Raw genomic sequence first — 18,326 nt, forward strand, 5'->3', positions numbered from 1 at the left:
AGGGTAATCATAGGCTACAAGATGATATTGATCAATTGTTATAATGGGCAGAGTAATGGCAGATAGAATTCTGATAAGTGTGAGGTGATGTACTTTGGGAGGGCTACTAAGGGTAGGATATACACCGTGAACAATCGGAGACTAGAGAGCATAGAGGAACAGAAATTGAGGAACATAAAATCCCACTTACACCACATGCACTGTATTTGTTTTATTCACCAAATTCTATAGAGATTTCCCTTTTGAAATTTACTCAGATAATGCACATCGGATTAAACTGCACACCATTTAAAAAAATAATTCGACATCTTCCCCTTAATTCTATCATGAATTATCCTAAATCTGTGATTATTAATCCTCCCACCAGTGGAAACAGCTTCTCTCTGTGAAACCACTTGGAATTTTGAATATGAAATGTTCACATTAAAAAAAACAATCTCAGTTTCCTCTCAAATTTTCCAGATTCTAATGAGAATAATCTTTTCAGCTCTTCAAAAAGCTTTATTAAATCTGACCAGGTGGATGTCAAAGTATTGCAATGTAACTACGGGGATATATTCAGTTTTGTCTGTTTCTCTTTGCATGTTCATCTGTCACTGTCCTCATTTCTGACCTTTCCTTTCATAACATAGAATACAGAAGAGTACAGCACTGGAGCAGACCCTCCAGCCCACAATACTGTGCAGACCATAATGCCAAGTTAAACTAATCTCATCTGCCTGCACATGGCCTACATCCCTCCATTCCTTGCCTGTTCCTGTGTCTATCTAAATGCCTCTAAAATGTTGCTGTCATATCTGCTTCCACCACCTCCCCTGGCAATGCATTCCAGGCACCTACCACTCTCTGTGTAAAAAAAGAAACTTGCCTCACATGTCTCCTTTAAACTTTCCCCCCTCACCTTAACTCTATGCCCTCTAGTATTTCCACCCTGGGGAAATGACTCTACCTACTCCGTCTATGCCTCTCATAATTTTATATTCTTCCATCAGGTCACCCCTCAGCCTCTGATACTTCAGAGAAAACAAGTTTGTCCAACCAATCCTTATAGCCAATAGTCTCTAATCCAGGCCACATCCTAGTGAACCTATTTTGCATTCTCTCCCAAGCTTCCACATGCTTCCTATAATGAGGTGACCAGAAATTCACACAGTACCCCAAATGTGGCCTAACCAAAGTTTTATACAATTAAAACATGGTTTATCAACTTTTATACTCAATGACACAACTGATAAAGGCAAGTATGCCATATACCTTCTTTACCATCCGATATACTTGTGTTGCCATTTTTGGGTAGCTATGGACTTACAACCCAGGATCTCTCTGTACATCAATGCTCCTAAGGGTCCTGCCATTTACTGTATACTTTCTTCTTTCATTTGACGTCCCAAAATGTAACACTTCACACTTGCCCTGATTAAACTTCATCAGCTATTTCTCGGCCCATATTTCCAACTGATTTATATCCTGCTGTATCCTTCAACAACCTTTCTCACTATCCACAACTCCACCAATTTCTGTGTCATCTGCAAACTTACTCATTAGCCCACCTACATTTTTGACCTAATAATTTATATATATATCACAAACAACAGCAGTCTCAGCACTGATCCCTGCTGAACACCACTGATCGCAGACCTCCAGTTAGAATAACACACCTCCACCACTACTCTCTGTCTTCTATGGCCAAGACAATTTTGAACCCAGTCTACCAAGTTACTGAAGATCCCATGTGACTTAATCTTCTGGACCAGGCTACCATGAGGGAACCTTGTTGAAAGCTGTACTAAAGTCCATGTAGACAACATCCAATGCCCTACCCTCATCAACCATCTTCATTATCTCCTCAAAAAATTCAATCAAGTTGGTAAGACATGACCTTCCCTGCAGAAAGCCATGCTGACTATTCCTAATAAGTTCATGCTTTTCCAGATGTAAGTAAATGCTATCCCTGAGAATCTTCTCCAAACACTGATGTAAGGTTCACGAGCATATAATTTCCTGGTTTGTCCCTATTGCCCTTCTTAAACAAAGGAATAACATTGGCTTTCTCCAGTCCACTGGGGCTTTGTCTGTGGCTAAAGAGGATACAAAGAGCTCTGTCAAGGCCCCAACATCTCCTCTCTCACCTCTCTTGTTTTTAATGCATGTATAAAATGTCTTGTGATTCTCCTTAATCCTACTCACCAAGGACATTTCATAGCCCCTTTCAGTCCTCTTGATTCCCTGTTTAAGTTATTTCCTGCTTGCTTTATATTCTTCAAGGTCCCTGTCCAATTTCAGCTTACCTTAGATTTGCTTCTTTTCCCTTTTGTAAAAAAAATTGAAATACAGAAAAGGTGTTCCAAATATATACCTGGGTCTTCCCACTGTCCTGGGATATCATGCCCTTCTACAATTGAAACAGATGAAAAGAAAGAAATTAAAGGAGAGTAACTGGAAATCGGCAGTCAACAGTGTGTTTGAAATTCTCTGCAAATGCATACTGAATATTCCTGAACATTTATGTCTATGTTGTAAGATGATTGGGTGATGTTGTTCTCCTCTGCGCGCAACTGGCCAAATCACCGGTCCCCAGGTACTGTGATTCAGGAAGCTGCAACTTGATATCTCCATTCCCTTTCCATTTCACTAGTTCATTTAGGGAGGGCAAGTAGGCAGTACGTGAAGGAACTACACAGTGTGAGATATGAAGCATGAACATCTAAAAGACCAGAGATGGTCTCTGAAAAATAAAGTCTCTTCATATAACATCTTTGTGTTCATAATGCAAGATACCAGCTTTGTGTGGAAATACAGGATAGTTAGTCTATGCACATAAAACTGGTCATTATTTCTGTGTCCGTGGAGTGAGATACCATCTGTTTTTAAAACAGTTTGCTATTGCTTTCTGTGAGAATGTCTCTGTCCATATTGTGGAGCAATGTAGGTGTGGCTGTAATAAGCCACTAAATCTCTGTGTCTGTAATGTGCTAATGTGAGTAAATGGAATTAGTGTAGATGGGTAGAATGAGTGGCATGGACATGGTGGGCTGAAGGGCCTGTTTCTGTGCTGTTTGACTATATATATATATATCGTGACTATATATATATATTGTACATGGTTGTCTTTGTACATGTAATCTGTGAAAATAATTCTGTTTATTTATTTCAAGGCACTCTTTGTGTTTGTAATATGAGGCACAGATATTCAATTTCCTTGAAATTCAGAAACATCCAATTTCACAAAGCAGTCCTTTGACTAACCATCCATCTCAATGTACTCACCCCATTGTCTCTATACATTCAGGTCTTACCATAGATTGATAGGCAATTCAAAATTTGAGTTGTCAACATACAACCAAGAAGGGCAACACAGAAATGTGTTGCAAACTGATAAATCATGCCATTCTACCGAACAATAGAAATTTAACAACATTTTCTCACACACCCAAGTGCTTTACATTCTGCAGCTGGAAATCTTTCCCTTTCTATTTCCTATGCTTCCTATAGCTTGAGTAAAATGAAAGTCAGCCTTCCCAGCTCTCTGGTCTGGATACCATGACACCATTGGCCACTAATCTCAAAGTGTATGGAGTTTGTTGGGGCCTCGAATGGCATAGCAGTTTTCTTCCTCTGATTTTTGAGTGTTGTGACCTTGCACCTTATTGTACTGCACTTTCTCTGTAGCTGTGACACTTTACTCTACTGTTATTGTTTTTACCTGTACTACCTCAAATGCACTCTGTACTAACTCAATGTAACTGCACTGTGTAATGAATTGACCTGTACGATCAGTATGCAAGACAAGTTTTTCACTGTACCTCAGTACAAGTGACAATAATAAACCAGTACCAATACCCTCTCCACGGTAAGGCAGCATATCTGTCTCTGTACTACAGGCAGATCACCATCCCTGTGCCTGTATAACGTGATCTAGGTAGACTGACTTCAATGCAACCGGATTTTAGAAGCACAGTACACAGTACAACAATCAACCACTACTAATTTGTGCCTTTAGTGATAGGGACCAAGAATGAATTTCTACCCCGTCTCTGCAATGTGCGACAATAGTCTCTGTCCTTATCAATGCCTCTGTTGTAGGGGAGGAAATTGACCTCTGGTTGCTAAGCTAAACGTGAACAAGAGAATCAGCTGCCTGTTGTACTCTCCTCCCAGCATTTAATTCTGTTGGTGGCTGATCCTCCCACATGCATTAGGCATAGCACCCAAAGACAAATATCTCTCCATTGTATATGTACTGAGGGATGCTGGCTCTGAAGCCTTATGTGAACACTGATTCATGCAAATACCACTCCACTTTCTGAAACCTAGATAATATTGATTGCTGAATTCACCTCAGAAGTGACACTCATTACATTTAAGTGCAGACTACTCAGCAGTGCTCCCCAGAAGGAGCAGTCACTGTTTATATTTTAGATAGTTTATGCATTTGACTCTCCTCAGGCAAGCAGCAAGTTTCCTCCCAAGTTCCATGGTAAAAAGAATAACAACTAAATGGTGTGTAAAGGGTACAACAATTAATTTTAAATGTGTTGGTATGTTGCCTTTAACTCATAGAGTTGGAATAGAAAGTGATGGAAGTTCTATTACAGCTAGAGCACCACAATCACCTCTAAACAACACCCTCAATATTGGCCTTGGAGGAATCACAGCATAGATTTGCAGAATTGTAATCGGGTTAAAAGTTAGGAGGACAATTTGCAAATATTAGGTTTCTATTGGTGTGAATACAAACAATTAATTGTCTCGTTTAGATCTGCTTGAAATGACTGAATGAATTGACAAAATAGATTGAAATAAACCATTTTCTTTAGTGAGAGATTTCAGAAAAAGACGGCATAATCTTAGCATTTTTAGGCTGTTCAGTGGTGATACCAGGCACACGAAGAGTTATGGAATTCTGGAACCCTCCCCCACAAAAACCTTCTGCCTAACAGGGCAACTGAAAATGTTGAAACTCTTATTGTCAGGCAATGGTTATTTGGGTTACAAAGCCAGGTTTGGTAAAATGAATTGACGTACAGATCAACCATGACCTAATGGAACTTGTTCAAGGAACTGAATGACCTACCCCTGTTCCTATCTCTATCTTTTTTTCTCTGTCAATATCACTGTCAATCTCACTGTCCATCTCTCTGCTTTTCTCTTTCTTATCGTATCTATTTGTATATGTGTTCATGTGTGTGTACATGTTCATCTATGTATCTCTGAATGACTCACTAAAACCAACTAAATTTCTTTGGCTCTCTAGATCCCCCAGTGCCCCACCCTCACTCCCACCCCCTGTCTCTCTCTTATTCCATCTGTCTGTTTCTCAGCTTTGTGCACTCTGCAATAAGAAATGTGCTTATCAAGTCTGTGTTTAGATTTCTTTTCATTGTGTTTGTAGTTCACCTTAAGAAATAAAGTGCTGCATAGTAAATTAAATTTAAATTGTTGTGAATGGCATTTTTTTCTAAAATGTCTGTGTATAATTGTGGGCAACATGTGGTTACAGCTGTGTAATGAACACGTGTGAATCACTGATCCACATTCAGTTTCTGAGTAGCAACATTAGTCTCATACTGCAGGTGCTGATTGCACAATAATCCCACTGCACTTTGGGGTCCAAAGTGTAACACCAAGGTCCATGACTGTCACCATCAGGATTTCGACAATAGTTTCTCACAAGACCAGCATTGGGATGTGTCTGAGGAGTGACTCTGTGGGGGAAAGGTTCAGAGGACACTGTCATTACACTTCAATTTGAGACACAAACATCAATCTTAGTCATACACAAATACCATGAGGTTACCAATTCCAGTAATACACAGCTCCCTTGACATTAATAGCAATGCACAGACCTGAGATTAACACTAATCCCCCAATAACATACAGCAATGCAAAGAACACTAATTGGAGTAATGTAAAGGTACTGAGATCATTCCAAACATATACCAGTTCCCAGAAATATCTCTATAAACTTAATAGTATATACCCACACTTTTCAGTAAAATACACAGAACCTGACGTGAATGCATTCTGAATATCCTTTATTAATCCCAGTACCATACAACAACAATTTACATCAATTTACCAATACTATAGTAATCTGCCTATTTTATACAAAATCCTAAGATTAAATCTGTTCTCCATCACACAGCCACTCTGATGTTAACAGAAACATTAATTCCATTACTCAAGACAGGTAAAAATATGAACATTAAACTAGTAAAATGCAGCTGTCCTGGGTGTTATTCCGATTCCAGCAACATATCACAATCCTGGATTTAGTGTGAAACCAAAATATTTGCACAAACCAAAGAGGACCTTTAAACTTGTCACATACATGATTCTGATATTTATACATACGGTAACTTGTCACTACCCGTACAATAATCCCAGTTAATATATACAGACCTGAAATTGATACAAACTCTTGGAATATACAGCTACCCTGAGGTTAACGCTATTGATAATTATATATGGAAGTCTGAAAGTAAAAATAATCCTATAGTACTTCATTGAATATGCTGACAATGATAGTAATTCCAATGATATACAGAGAAGGGTGTTTAATACTGCTCACAGTAATACACACATTCCTTGAGATTAACACTAATCCCTATGATAGAATGGATAGAAAACTGGTTAGCGGATAGGAAACAAAGGGTAGGGGTGAATGGATGTTTCTCAGAATGGCAGGCTGTGACTAGTGGGGTGCCACAGGGCTCGGTGCTGGGACCACAGCTGTTTACGACCTATGTTGATGATTTAGATGAAGGCATTGTGAATAACATTAGCAAGTTTGCTGATGATACAAAGTTGGGTGGCAGTGCGACATGTGTAGAGGAAGTTAGGACAATTCAAGGTGATTTGGATAGGTTGGGTAAGTGGGCAGATACTTGGCAGATGAAGTTTAATGTGGATAAGTGTGAGGTTATCCACTTTGGGAGCAGGAACAGGAAGGCGGATTATTATCTGAATGGTGTGGAGTTAGGTAAGGGGGAAATACAAAGGGATCTAGGAGTCCTTGTTCATCAGTCACTGAAAGTGAATGAGCAAGTGCAGCAGGCAGTGATGAAGGCTAATGGAATGTTGGCCTGTATTGCAAGGGGAATTGAGTACAAAAACAAAGAGATTCTTTTGCATTTGTACAGGGCTCTGGTGAGACCACTCCTGGAGTATTGGGTACAGTTTTGGTCTCCAGGGTTAAGGAAGGATATCCTGGCTATAGAGGGTGTGCAGCGTAGGTTTACGAGGTTAATTCCAGGGATATCGGGACTGACTTATGCTGAGAGGTTGGAGAGACTGGGATTGTACACGCTGGAATTGAGAAGATTGAGAGGGGATCTGATTGAAACATACAGGATTATTAAGGGATTGGACAGGATAGAGACAGAAAATATGTTCCAGATGTTGGGGAAGTCCAGGACCAGGGGGCATGATTTAAGAATAAGGGCTAGGCCATTTAGGACAGAGGTGAGGAAAAACTTCTTCTACCAGAGGGTTGTGAATTTGTGGAATGCACTTCCTCAGAGGGCAGTGGAGGCCAATTCTCTGGGCACTTTCAAGAAGGAGCTAGATAGGTTTCTCATAGATAGGGGAATCAAGGGATATGGGGACAAAGCAGGAACAGGATATTGATTGTTGAGGATCAGCCATGAAGGGCACACTCGAAGGGCCAAATGGTCTACTTCTGCTCCTATTGTCTATTGTCTAATACAGCTCAGGTATTCATAGTAGTATGCAGTTACCCTGACACTGAGAATAGTATGGTATCAGGATTGATGTTATTGCCAAATCTCCAAATATCACAGATTTGAGGTTAGTTTCAAGTCATTCATATCCTATAATTAACACTAATTCCAATAATATTCATAAATCCCAAGAGTAAAACTAATTCCCTGATATTCAAAAGTCTGAAAATAACATAAATTCTCCAATAAGGCACAGCTAAAATTAACACAACTCATTTTAAAATGCAGTAGTTGAGATTACTATTAATGCTAGCAATAAATCATCTCAAGATTTACACTAATTCAAGTGATATTAACACCAATGGTGAGATTAATACTAATCCCAGCAATATAAATTCTGTGATTAATGCTGATGTCAGTTCTATTCAGCAGCACTGAGATTAACTGACGCTTCAGGAATATATGCAGATCCTGATTAACATCAATACAAAAAGAAGCAGCTGTCTTTAAATTAACACTAAATTCCAGAGGCAGTTGCTATTCACACTGAGTTGAAGGGACAGATGCACTTCATATCTGGCCCCTCAGCTTTACACCAGCAACCTCTTTTGTTTGAATGGCATAGGCAACCTTTATTAAAAAGTTAAGGTAAGCATTCTGCATTCTTTATAAAATATAGTTTAAAATAATCAGCATTAATGATTTCAATTAATTTAAATAAATTGAATACATTTCAAAACAAAATTATATTTTAGATTTTCTTCAATAATGTTGATATTATTTAATTATATTTCCCCTGTTTCTAAATGTCAGTGAAAGCCTTTCAACAGCACACACTGTAAGGATGCAGTCCATGGCTATGGGGTCAGTTTTTGCTATCTGAGGCCCACCCATCACCTGTGGCTCACTCTGCCCCACAGAATAGCTCTGGTATCAAGGCCCATGGCTGGGAGGAGCACAAATGCAAACAGTGAGCATGTTAATGGGGATCCTGTAGGAGGCTTACGGAAGGCAGGGTCAAGGACAATCCAGTCCATTAGGACTCTGATACCCTGATCTTAATAATTCCAATAATGTATAATAATGTTAATATTAACTCTAATTCCCCAGTATTATATCTAAAGCCTGATATACCAAACTCATATCCAGCTACCCTAAGAATAACAATAGCCCCAATAATGTGTATCTTTTCAGATATTAACATGCTCTAAGATTAACACTAATCACAGTAATTTACAGACATCCTGAAAAAAACACTAGTAATACAGAGACCCTACAAACTGCATTCATCCCAGTAATACATGTGGATCCAGAAATTAACTTTAATTCCAGCAATTTATAGATACTATGACTAACATCAGTCTCAGAAATACAGAGATACCTGCCTGAACTATTCTCTATTTCCTGTTACTGGCTCTCAAGATCACTTAATAAAATCAAGGCAACGTACCGTGGAGTGTGAGGACTATTTGAGGTCCACATTTGGCATGGGATTCCTTTCCTCGTTTTATTGACAACTCCTCGATAGGTTGTCCCATTTCCATTGTAGCAGTCTGTGAAGTGACAAGATTCAGTGTTAACCATTTATTTTGCTAGTACATAGGAACATATACAGGCTGATATTGTGAGTGCAGCTCCTGATGAAAAACCTGCACCAATTTTAAAAGAAGAAAGATTCAGTCAGTCCACAAAGGGTCACTATGTTCTCAGTAAGCATGCAAGGTTTTCCCCTTGAAGGCATATTTCCTAATGTCAGTTCTTCATTCTCTACCTTCCAACAGTACACCTTCAATGACTTAATGGGCAAACAAACTTTGCAACATCCCCAATTCAATCAGATGCCTCTGCTACTGCAGCAACAGTGAGATAGCACTTGTCCCTGCAAGAAGGTACAGAGGAGAATCAGGAACTCTGCATGAAATCATTTGCTCACAGTCTCTGCTAAAAAAAGGAAATGTGGATGTTAATTGAGGAGTGAATTGCTGACAAAGGCCCACTATTTGTGCAGGGTTGCTGTCACAAAATGACCGTAAATATATCAATGCTGTTAGCACATTGTCCATCTTACCTTCAGGTTCAATATCATCTTCACAGCGTTTGATCTGCAGACAAAAAGCAGTCCGGACTCTGGGATCTGTTGTGAAACACCAAGGGGCTTCCGACCCATCAGGATTCCGACAGTAATTCTCCTGCAGCCCTCTGTAACAACAGATGGGATATACTGGGACAGAACTTTTCCACAATAGAATCAGAGGAAATTTACAATGCAAAAAGAGGCATTCTATCCATTATATCTGTGCCGGTTGAAAAAGAGCAACCCAGCCCAAACACATTTCCCAGTACTTTATCTAGTGGCCCTGCAGGTCACGGCTCTTCAAGTGCACGTCCATGCTTAAATGTATTGAGAGTTGCTCCCCAACCATCCTTTCCAACAGTGAGTTCCAGACCCCTACCCCCATCTAGGTGATAAATGTTTTCCTCACCTACCTACTAATCCTTCTATCAAAAAGTTCAAAACAAAAATTGCATATGCCCAACACATTTTGTTTTAGCTTTCAATTGATGCCCCACTGTTTCTTGACCCCTCTATTAATAGTCCTTCCCATTTAATCTGTCTAGGCTCCTCATAACTTTATGCACCTCAGTTCCAAATTTTATTTGAATTTACTTGCCAGTATTTTTTCATACCTTCCCTTTGCTTTCCTAATTCCCCTTTTAATTTCAATCCTACACTTTCTACGCTCTACTTTCCACTGTATTACGTTAATAGTGTCTGACGTAAGTTTCCTTTTGTCTTATCCCACCCATTAGTCACCTTGTCATTCAAGAGAAATCTAAATTGGCAGCCCACCATTTTTCTTTGTGGGAACAAGTTTACCCTAAACTCCTTGAATTTACTTCTTAATTGCCTCCCATTTCTCTGAGACTAATTTACCTACTCATACCTTTTCCTAGTCTACTCTTTCCAAATTGTTTCCCAGTCTAGTAAATTTTTTCTTGCTCCAATTTAGACCTTTTAATCCAATTTTATCTTTTGTCCTTTTCCAGAACTATGTTAAATCCAACTCAATTATGATTATTACTACACAATGTTCCCCACTGATACTCCTTCCACCTGCCCAGCTTCATTTCCTAGATCCAGAACTCTCCCTTCTACTCCTCACCCCCAGCCCATCTCTAGTTGAGCTCAATTACTACTGGCTAAAAGTTCCCTTTAGGCAATTTTCTCAGTTTTGACCCACCATCTCAACTGTCCCAAACCCATGTAACCAAATAGGTTTAAGTTCAGGATGTTAAATTCATCCACTGATTCTGTCTGACTGGTTTAGTATTTTACAACGTTCCCTGCTCTTAATGCAGACTTCCAACATCTATACTATATTGCTGTTGTAATTAAGGATCACAACCACTTTAAATCATTTGCTGCTATTTACTCGAATTAACAGGTTTTAAACATTTGAAGCCTGCATTGTTCCATACTTGCATTGATAATTTTCTGGTGTGAATTCATGTGCATGTGGGAATTGTGCGTCCCAACGCTGGCAGAGGGTTCCCGATGTAGTATGGCTCATTCTCCCTCTGTATCCTATCCCATGATGTTTGAAGCACTTTTTGGTGATCTCCACATCTTTCAGCTTGTGTCTCTCACCTTTGAATTGAAAAAAAAGGACAATAAGTTAGAAAATTATTTTTCTTTATCTTATATTTTTTAATTCACTGTCTCTTCACTTCCTATTTTACAACCTTAAATGTCATCTCATTTGGCTTTTGTAAGCCCTAAGAGTGTGTAAAATATTAAATAAATACATGTTATTTCTTCTAGCCACTTCACGTGACAAAGTTCTGTTTGTCCCTTCCACGTGATTTCTGCTTGTCTCATTCATCCTCTCAAGTGTTATGAAGAATAGGCAGCTAAGTACTGGTGAGACCAAGATCAGATTGTCCATTACCTTGTTTAACCTAAGAGCACCCTGAAGAGACCATGTAACCTACTCCTGCATCCTATTTCTACCTTTCTTTTATTCTTCTTTGCTTTCTCTTTCTCCTTTTCTACTTGACTGTGCACTTCTTCTTGCTCCTCGTCTGCCTTTTAGTTTCAAATCATTTCACCTCCATTCTCAGATGTCACCCTATTTCAGATCATGCTCAACAATTTCTCCCATATTATCATTGTTCCTCATTTCAGAGCAGTCCTGGTCAAACTTTCTCTTATCCAACACTTTGATGATTACTTTCCTTCAAGAAATCTTGGGTGCCAACTTTTACCTGCCCCTCTTCAAATTTTATTACCAACCTTTTCCTCCAAGCAATCCTTCCTCAGAGAAGGCCTTGTTCTGTATCTGCACCTCAACAAATCTAGGCTTGTCAAAACTGCTGCTTATTCTTGGCTGATATCCGTAGAGGTATACAGGCCTAATGCCACCAAATGGGATAAGCATTGCAGGCATCAAGATCATAGAGTCATAGAGCAATACAGCATGGATACAGGCTCTTTGGCCCAACAAGTCCATGCCGACTATGTTGTTCACCTAACTAGTCCTAATTTCCTGCATTCAGCCCATATCCCTCCAGGCTCCTCCCCTCCATGTAGCTATCCAAGTGCTTCTTAAATGATACTATTGTACCTGCCTCAACCACTTCCTCTGGCAGCTCATTCCATATATGCACCACATCCTGCGTGAAAAAGTTGCCCCTCAGATCCCTTTTAAATCTTTCTCTGCTCACCCTAAACCTATGCCTCTAGTTTTCGACTCCCCTACCCTGGGGAAAAGACTGCTACCATCCACCTTATCTACACCTCACATAATTTTAAACACTTCTATAAAGGTCACTCCCTCATTCTCCTACGTTCCAACGAATAAAGACCTAGTCGAGCCAACTTCTCTCTATAACTCAGGCCTTCTCGTCCTGGTGACATCCTCGTAAATCTTTTCTGCACTCTTTCCAGTTTAACCACGTCTTTCCTATAACAGGGTGACCAAAACCGTACACAGTATTCCAAGTGCGGCCACACCAATGGATTTTACAACTGCAACATAATGTCCCAACTCCTATACTCAGTGCCCTGAATGATGAAGGCCAGTGTGCTAAATGCTTTTTTCACCACCCTGTCTACCTGTGATGTCGCTTTCAACGAACTATGCACTTGTACTCCTAGGTCCCTCTGTTCCATTACACTCTCTAGTGCCCTACTATTCATAGTATAAGTCCTACTCTGGTTTGACTTTCCAAAATGCATCACCTCACACCTATCTGTAATGAAATCCATTTGTCACTCCTCAGCCCACTTACCTGACTGAACAAGATCCCCCTGTAATCTACAATAAACTTCTTCACTACCAACAACACCTCCTAATTTCGTGTCATCTGCAAACTTGCTGATCAAGCCCTGTGCATTCACATCCAAATCATTTATAAACAAAAATAATGAATAACAAGGGTCCCAACATCGACCTTTGCAGCACACCTCTAGTCACCAGCCTCCATTCTGTGAAACAACCTTCAACCACCACCCTCTGCTTCCTACCTCCAAGCCAAATTTAAATCAAGCAAACTAGCTCTCCCTGGATTCCATGGGACCTAACCTTCCAGACCAGCCTGCCATGCGGGACCTTGTTGAAGGCCTTGCTAAGGTCCAGATAGACAACATCTACTGCCCTACTTCATCTACCCTTTTGGTTACCTCTTCAAAGAACGCTAAAAGATTCATCAAACACGACTTTCCATGCACAAAGCCATACTGACTCCTCCTAGTAAGATTTTGTCTATCCAAGTGCTGCTAGATCCTGTCCCTCAGAATTCCCTCCAGTAACATCCCCACCACTGATGTCAGGCTGACCAGTCTGTAGTTCCCTGGCTTGTCCTTGCTATCCTTCTTAAACAACGGAACGATGTTCCAATCTTCGGGAACTTCACCACTGGCTAACAATGAAGCAAATATCTCCGCAAGGGCCTCTGGAATTTCTTCTCTCGCCTCCCACAAAGTCCAAGGATGCACTTGGTCAGGCCCTGGGGATTTATCCGCCTTAATGCGCTGTAAGGCTGCAAATACCTCCTCCCTGGTAATATGAATGTTCTCCAAAATATCTCCACTTGTTTGCCTTATCTCTTGTGCAACCATAATTTTCTCCTCAGTAAATACCAAGGAGAAATATTCGTTAAAAATCCCACCCATTTCCTGCGGCTCAAGACATAGGTGGCCCTGCTGATCTCTAAGGGTCAGCATGGATGAGGTGAGCTGTTTGATTCTATAACAACAGTCCAAAAAGTTAGTGTAGACTTCAGTAGTGGGGATGTGGGTCAGCAGGAGGTTTGAATAACTGTAGACTTTATATCTCAATGAGATGAAGGTCTTTCCATACATACACAGCAGGTTTGTCATCAGGTTCGATAGTGATTGGACCTGAGATAACATAATTCAGAGGGAGGGGGAATGAGAGGAGCAGAAGAATTGAGAAGCCTGGCTTTTCCCAATAGAAAAGATCACAAGGGGAAGAGGACAGAGGGGGGGGGAACAAGGTGGTTGGAGAGACAAGAGAAATAGTTATGTGAGGGCACCTCCATTCCACCTGTCCCTCTACACCTCCATTCTATTAGACCCTCTACATGTCCTTCATCCACCAGGACACTTAGTCCCACCCCACAAAAAACTTTAACCTAAACTGTGGGAATTCCTTGAACCAGATCCAAACCAGTTCTCAGACATCTCATCCTTATTTCTACTTTATACCACTCACTTCCTCTCAATAAAATGTGCATCCAAAAGCATCCTGATGTACCCAGGCTTCGTGCATTTTTGAATGACCTTAGTCCAAAAGGGAAAATTATTATTTTTCCAGCTTACTGTGTCTTCTGCTCCTACAGGTCTTTCCTTAAAATGAAGAGACCAAGATGCTTATCTCTACCCTTAAGTATAACCCATGCCCTCTGCCACCCTTTAACTCACTGTGCCACTCCAAATGTAACCTCTATCTTTAGCCTTCTCCAAGCTTGAAGACAGCTCCTCATCTTTTTACCCAACAGTTTGTGATCTACTGGTCTTGAAACTGATTTTAACTATAGCTCCCATATTTTCTCCAGCATTCCAGTAATATGAAGTGGATACGTCAGCATTTCCAGGAATTGGGGTAGTAGGATCACTCGGCACAGGGGACTCACAGAAGCACTTTGCAGATGGAGTGTTCTATACACAGTGCAGCCATCAAAACTGCTAAAAGTTACAGTGGTTGGTCCAATGCATCAAAGACTAAAGTCAGTGTTTTACTGAGTCTCACAGAGCAGAAGGTGTAGATTTATTTCTGCCTTCAGCTCATTTGTTGATCTCCATGATGCTGTCAACTGGAGAACTCAAGGACTGGATCAAGCTTGCCTGTGATGGCCTCCATGGTTAACATGGGTCAGAACTCACTTGATACCAAGAATAATTTCTCGAAGGAAAACAATTTCCACTTCTGCATCCTATCCCACACACCCACCCCACCATCTGTAACCCATTGAGAATTAATGCCATCAGAAAAATGCACTGACATTTTTGTCTAAAAAGCAAGGTCTAATTCCTTGTATGAGTTTCCCATTAGAAGCCTCACTTACTGCACTTCCGTATGTTGCAGTATTCACGCTCCACAGCAGGATCAGTGGTGTAACACCAGGGTAAGGGTGAGCCATCAGGATTCCTACAGTAATTATCATCCAAGTTCTTTTCAGGATACCTTAAATCAACAGGAGAGGAGCCAAAACAGATATTAGCAAATACACTGATACCAATTGTATCCTATCTGTGCTGCAAGAAGATGCTTTACCATAATCCTATTGCTGCAAACTTGAGCTGGGGTGGAAGGATTAACCTGCTGGATCTTTACTTGCATTTGAAACCAGCCCACATTGATAGACTGAAAGCCTATTCTGTGGGCCTTCCCCTGGCACTGCACCTTGATCTGGTGGGCAGGCAAGTCACTCTAATGGACGTAAAAGCTATCCTGATACCAAGTAGGACAACCCAGAACAGAAGGTTGAAAGGTAGGAGTCAGACTGAAGATGGAGTCAGAGTCATACACACAAATGGGCCCTTTGGGCCACCACATCCATGCTGGCCGTTTTGCCTATCTACGCTAATCCCTTTTGCATGCATTGTCCATATCCTTCCATGCTTTCAAGTGCCTATCTAAATACCTCTTAAACATTGTCATTGTGTCTGCCTCTAGCACCTCCTCTGGCAGCGTTCTCCAGATATCAACTACTCTTTGTGTGAAAATCTTTCCCCTCAGATCCTCTTTAAAACTCCTCCCTCACACTTTAAACACATGCCATCTTGTTTTTGACACCCCTACTACAGGAAAAAGATTCTGAATATCTACCCTGTTTATGCCTCTCATAATTTTATGTATCTCTACCAGGTCACCCCTCAACCTCCTTCGTTCCATGGGCATGTAGAAGCTGACGTGGGTAGAACTTTAGATTCAATCTAATGACCTACACAGATAAAGATGTCTTTGTTACAAAAAGACATTTCTAGACTAGCAAATGTAAACATCTGCTCTAGAGCTAACTGCTGCATGTGATGCATTCAGGGTTAGAGAAAACTCTTACCAACAAATCGTATAACACCAATTCTCCAGTGTTAAGCTGCTGGTAGGGAGAACATTCCATAACATTAAGAACAAAAGTATAAGTAGTTTACCTGTCACTGCCATACGGTGCTCCACCATTCAATATCATCTTTTACCTCACAGTACATTCCTGCACTAACCATATATCCCTCAATTCCCAAATATTTATCTGTTTCTATCTTTAATGTACTCTGACGCCCCATAGTCCACTTGGCGAGAAAATTCCAAAGATTCACCACTATCTGGTTGAAGAAATTACCTCTCATCTCCGTCCTGACTGGCTGACCACTTATTTTGATACTGTGACCCTTGATTCTAGATTCTCCATTCTTGCATCTACCCAGTCCAACCCAGTAAGATTATTTAATGCTTCAAGATCAACTCTCGTAGAAACATTAAATAATCTTCGCAACTCTAGACAGTACAAGTCTAGTCTGCTTAATCTCTTTTCATAAAACAAATCCTCAACCTAGGAATCAATCAGGTGAACCTTTGCTGCTCTCTATTGTAGGTATATCCTTTCTCAGGTAGGGAGACCAGATCTGCAAGAATACTACCCACAATTGTCTGTTTCTAAAATCTGAACAGGGCAGTAATTTGCCAATGTGAGTCTGTCAGGTAAGGATTGCCACTCCAAGGGCTTCTCCTTAAAGTGGCTCCTATGACAACTCATCTCTCAGTCACAGGTCATTCAGCCCCACAAGCCTGCTCAGCTATTTACTAGGATCACGTACTTTATTCAACAGCCTTTACTCCATGCCCCTAGTTAACTTCTCCACAATCCTTTCAGGCAATGTTCTATACCCTACCACTCTCCAGGATGAAAGAAATGTTCCTAGCTACCCACTAAGGCTTCTACCAATCACCTTACATTCATGATTAGTGTTGGAAATGGAAGATGTGGCACAGGTTGGTGTAGAATTTAGAGGCTGCAGCCCAGACACATTTGGAGAAGAAGGATTCTGCTTTGTATCCAATCTTCCCATGAGTGACCCAGAGGTACTTAATGGTGAAGTTGTGGTCAGAATGGCCCTCCTTCAATAGCAGGCAGAGCTTCCACTTGAGCGTTCAACGCCAACAAAACCCTTACCATTTCCTGGAATCAGCAGTCACATAATATACATGGGAGACCCTGCTGGGATTCACAACATGTAGACGGACTCTGCCAATGCTCAGCTGTGAAATTCCAGTACCAGATGAGACCGTTAGAAGGGCACAAGATCCAATGATGTGCTGCCTTGCACACATCAGCTAAAATCAAAGCCCAAGAAAGAAAGGTAACATGTGTCTGATATGGAGGTGAACAAAGCTATTATAAGGCTCCCTCCCCCCTAGTTTCCTGGGGCTTGGTGCCACCTTTTCAGGACTGCTTTGGAAACAGATCATAACATAGGTGGGTGGGAGGGACATTTATTGGGAACTCTATGACCTGCCTATTGTCAATACATGTAATAGATCAATAGATTGGAAATGGAGAATCCAATAACGTCCACATTTCTCAGTGATAATTGGATTCTTGGTTTGAATAATAACTTGGAGTCATGTACTTCTCTGGCTGGTACTTGTGTTCATGAGGATAATTGAGGTCCCAGCGTTGACACTCTCGCCCACTCACTGTGTGATCCATGAAGCCAGCATAATCGTCACCATTGCACATCACACAAACGTCTGAGCAGAAAAATAAGGAACACATGGTGATGGACATTCATTTAGGAGCCTCCCTGCAACCCCATTGTGACTTTCCTGTCACCATTCCCACCACCCCGCCTTGTACACAAAGAGAAAGCAGATGTCTCAAATAAAGGTTCTGCTTTGATCTGCATTTTTGTCTCCATTCCCCATCTCCCAACAAGATAAGGGCCTCACCATGTGAATCAATCAATAATTGGTGCAGGAATAGGGAACAACGAAGAAGGAATAGGGCATTTCCTCTGCTCTCTCCATCCCTCCCTTCCTGCAACTTAAAGCATGCTCTTTTTTTCACTTTTCCATTCCAAAGAAGAGTCACTGAGCTGAAATGTTGACTCTGTCTTTTTTT

At 40.8% G+C, this 18,326-nt stretch overlaps 1 protein-coding gene across 1 annotated transcript in view; it reads right to left on the reverse strand.

Moving 5' to 3' along the window:
- mst1 (macrophage stimulating 1) overlaps positions 1–18,326 on the reverse strand; it is a 67,248-nt gene that overhangs the window by 17,520 nt on the left and 31,402 nt on the right. Inside the window, exons 6-12 of the mRNA XM_052018878.1 lie at positions 17,836–17,956; positions 15,273–15,391; positions 11,163–11,331; positions 9,751–9,881; positions 9,133–9,235; positions 5,569–5,705; positions 2,357–2,392 (exon numbers count right to left, since the gene is read on the reverse strand). Of these exons, the coding sequence (XP_051874838.1) occupies positions 2,357–2,392; positions 5,569–5,705; positions 9,133–9,235; positions 9,751–9,881; positions 11,163–11,331; positions 15,273–15,391; positions 17,836–17,956 (816 nt within the window). The remainder of the gene's footprint in view (positions 1–2,356; positions 2,393–5,568; positions 5,706–9,132; positions 9,236–9,750; positions 9,882–11,162; positions 11,332–15,272; positions 15,392–17,835; positions 17,957–18,326) is intronic.

The sequence above is a fragment of the Pristis pectinata genome, chromosome 6, assembly GCF_009764475.1.
Source record: "Pristis pectinata isolate sPriPec2 chromosome 6, sPriPec2.1.pri, whole genome shotgun sequence".
Classification (NCBI taxonomy): Eukaryota; Metazoa; Chordata; class Chondrichthyes; order Rhinopristiformes; family Pristidae; genus Pristis; species Pristis pectinata.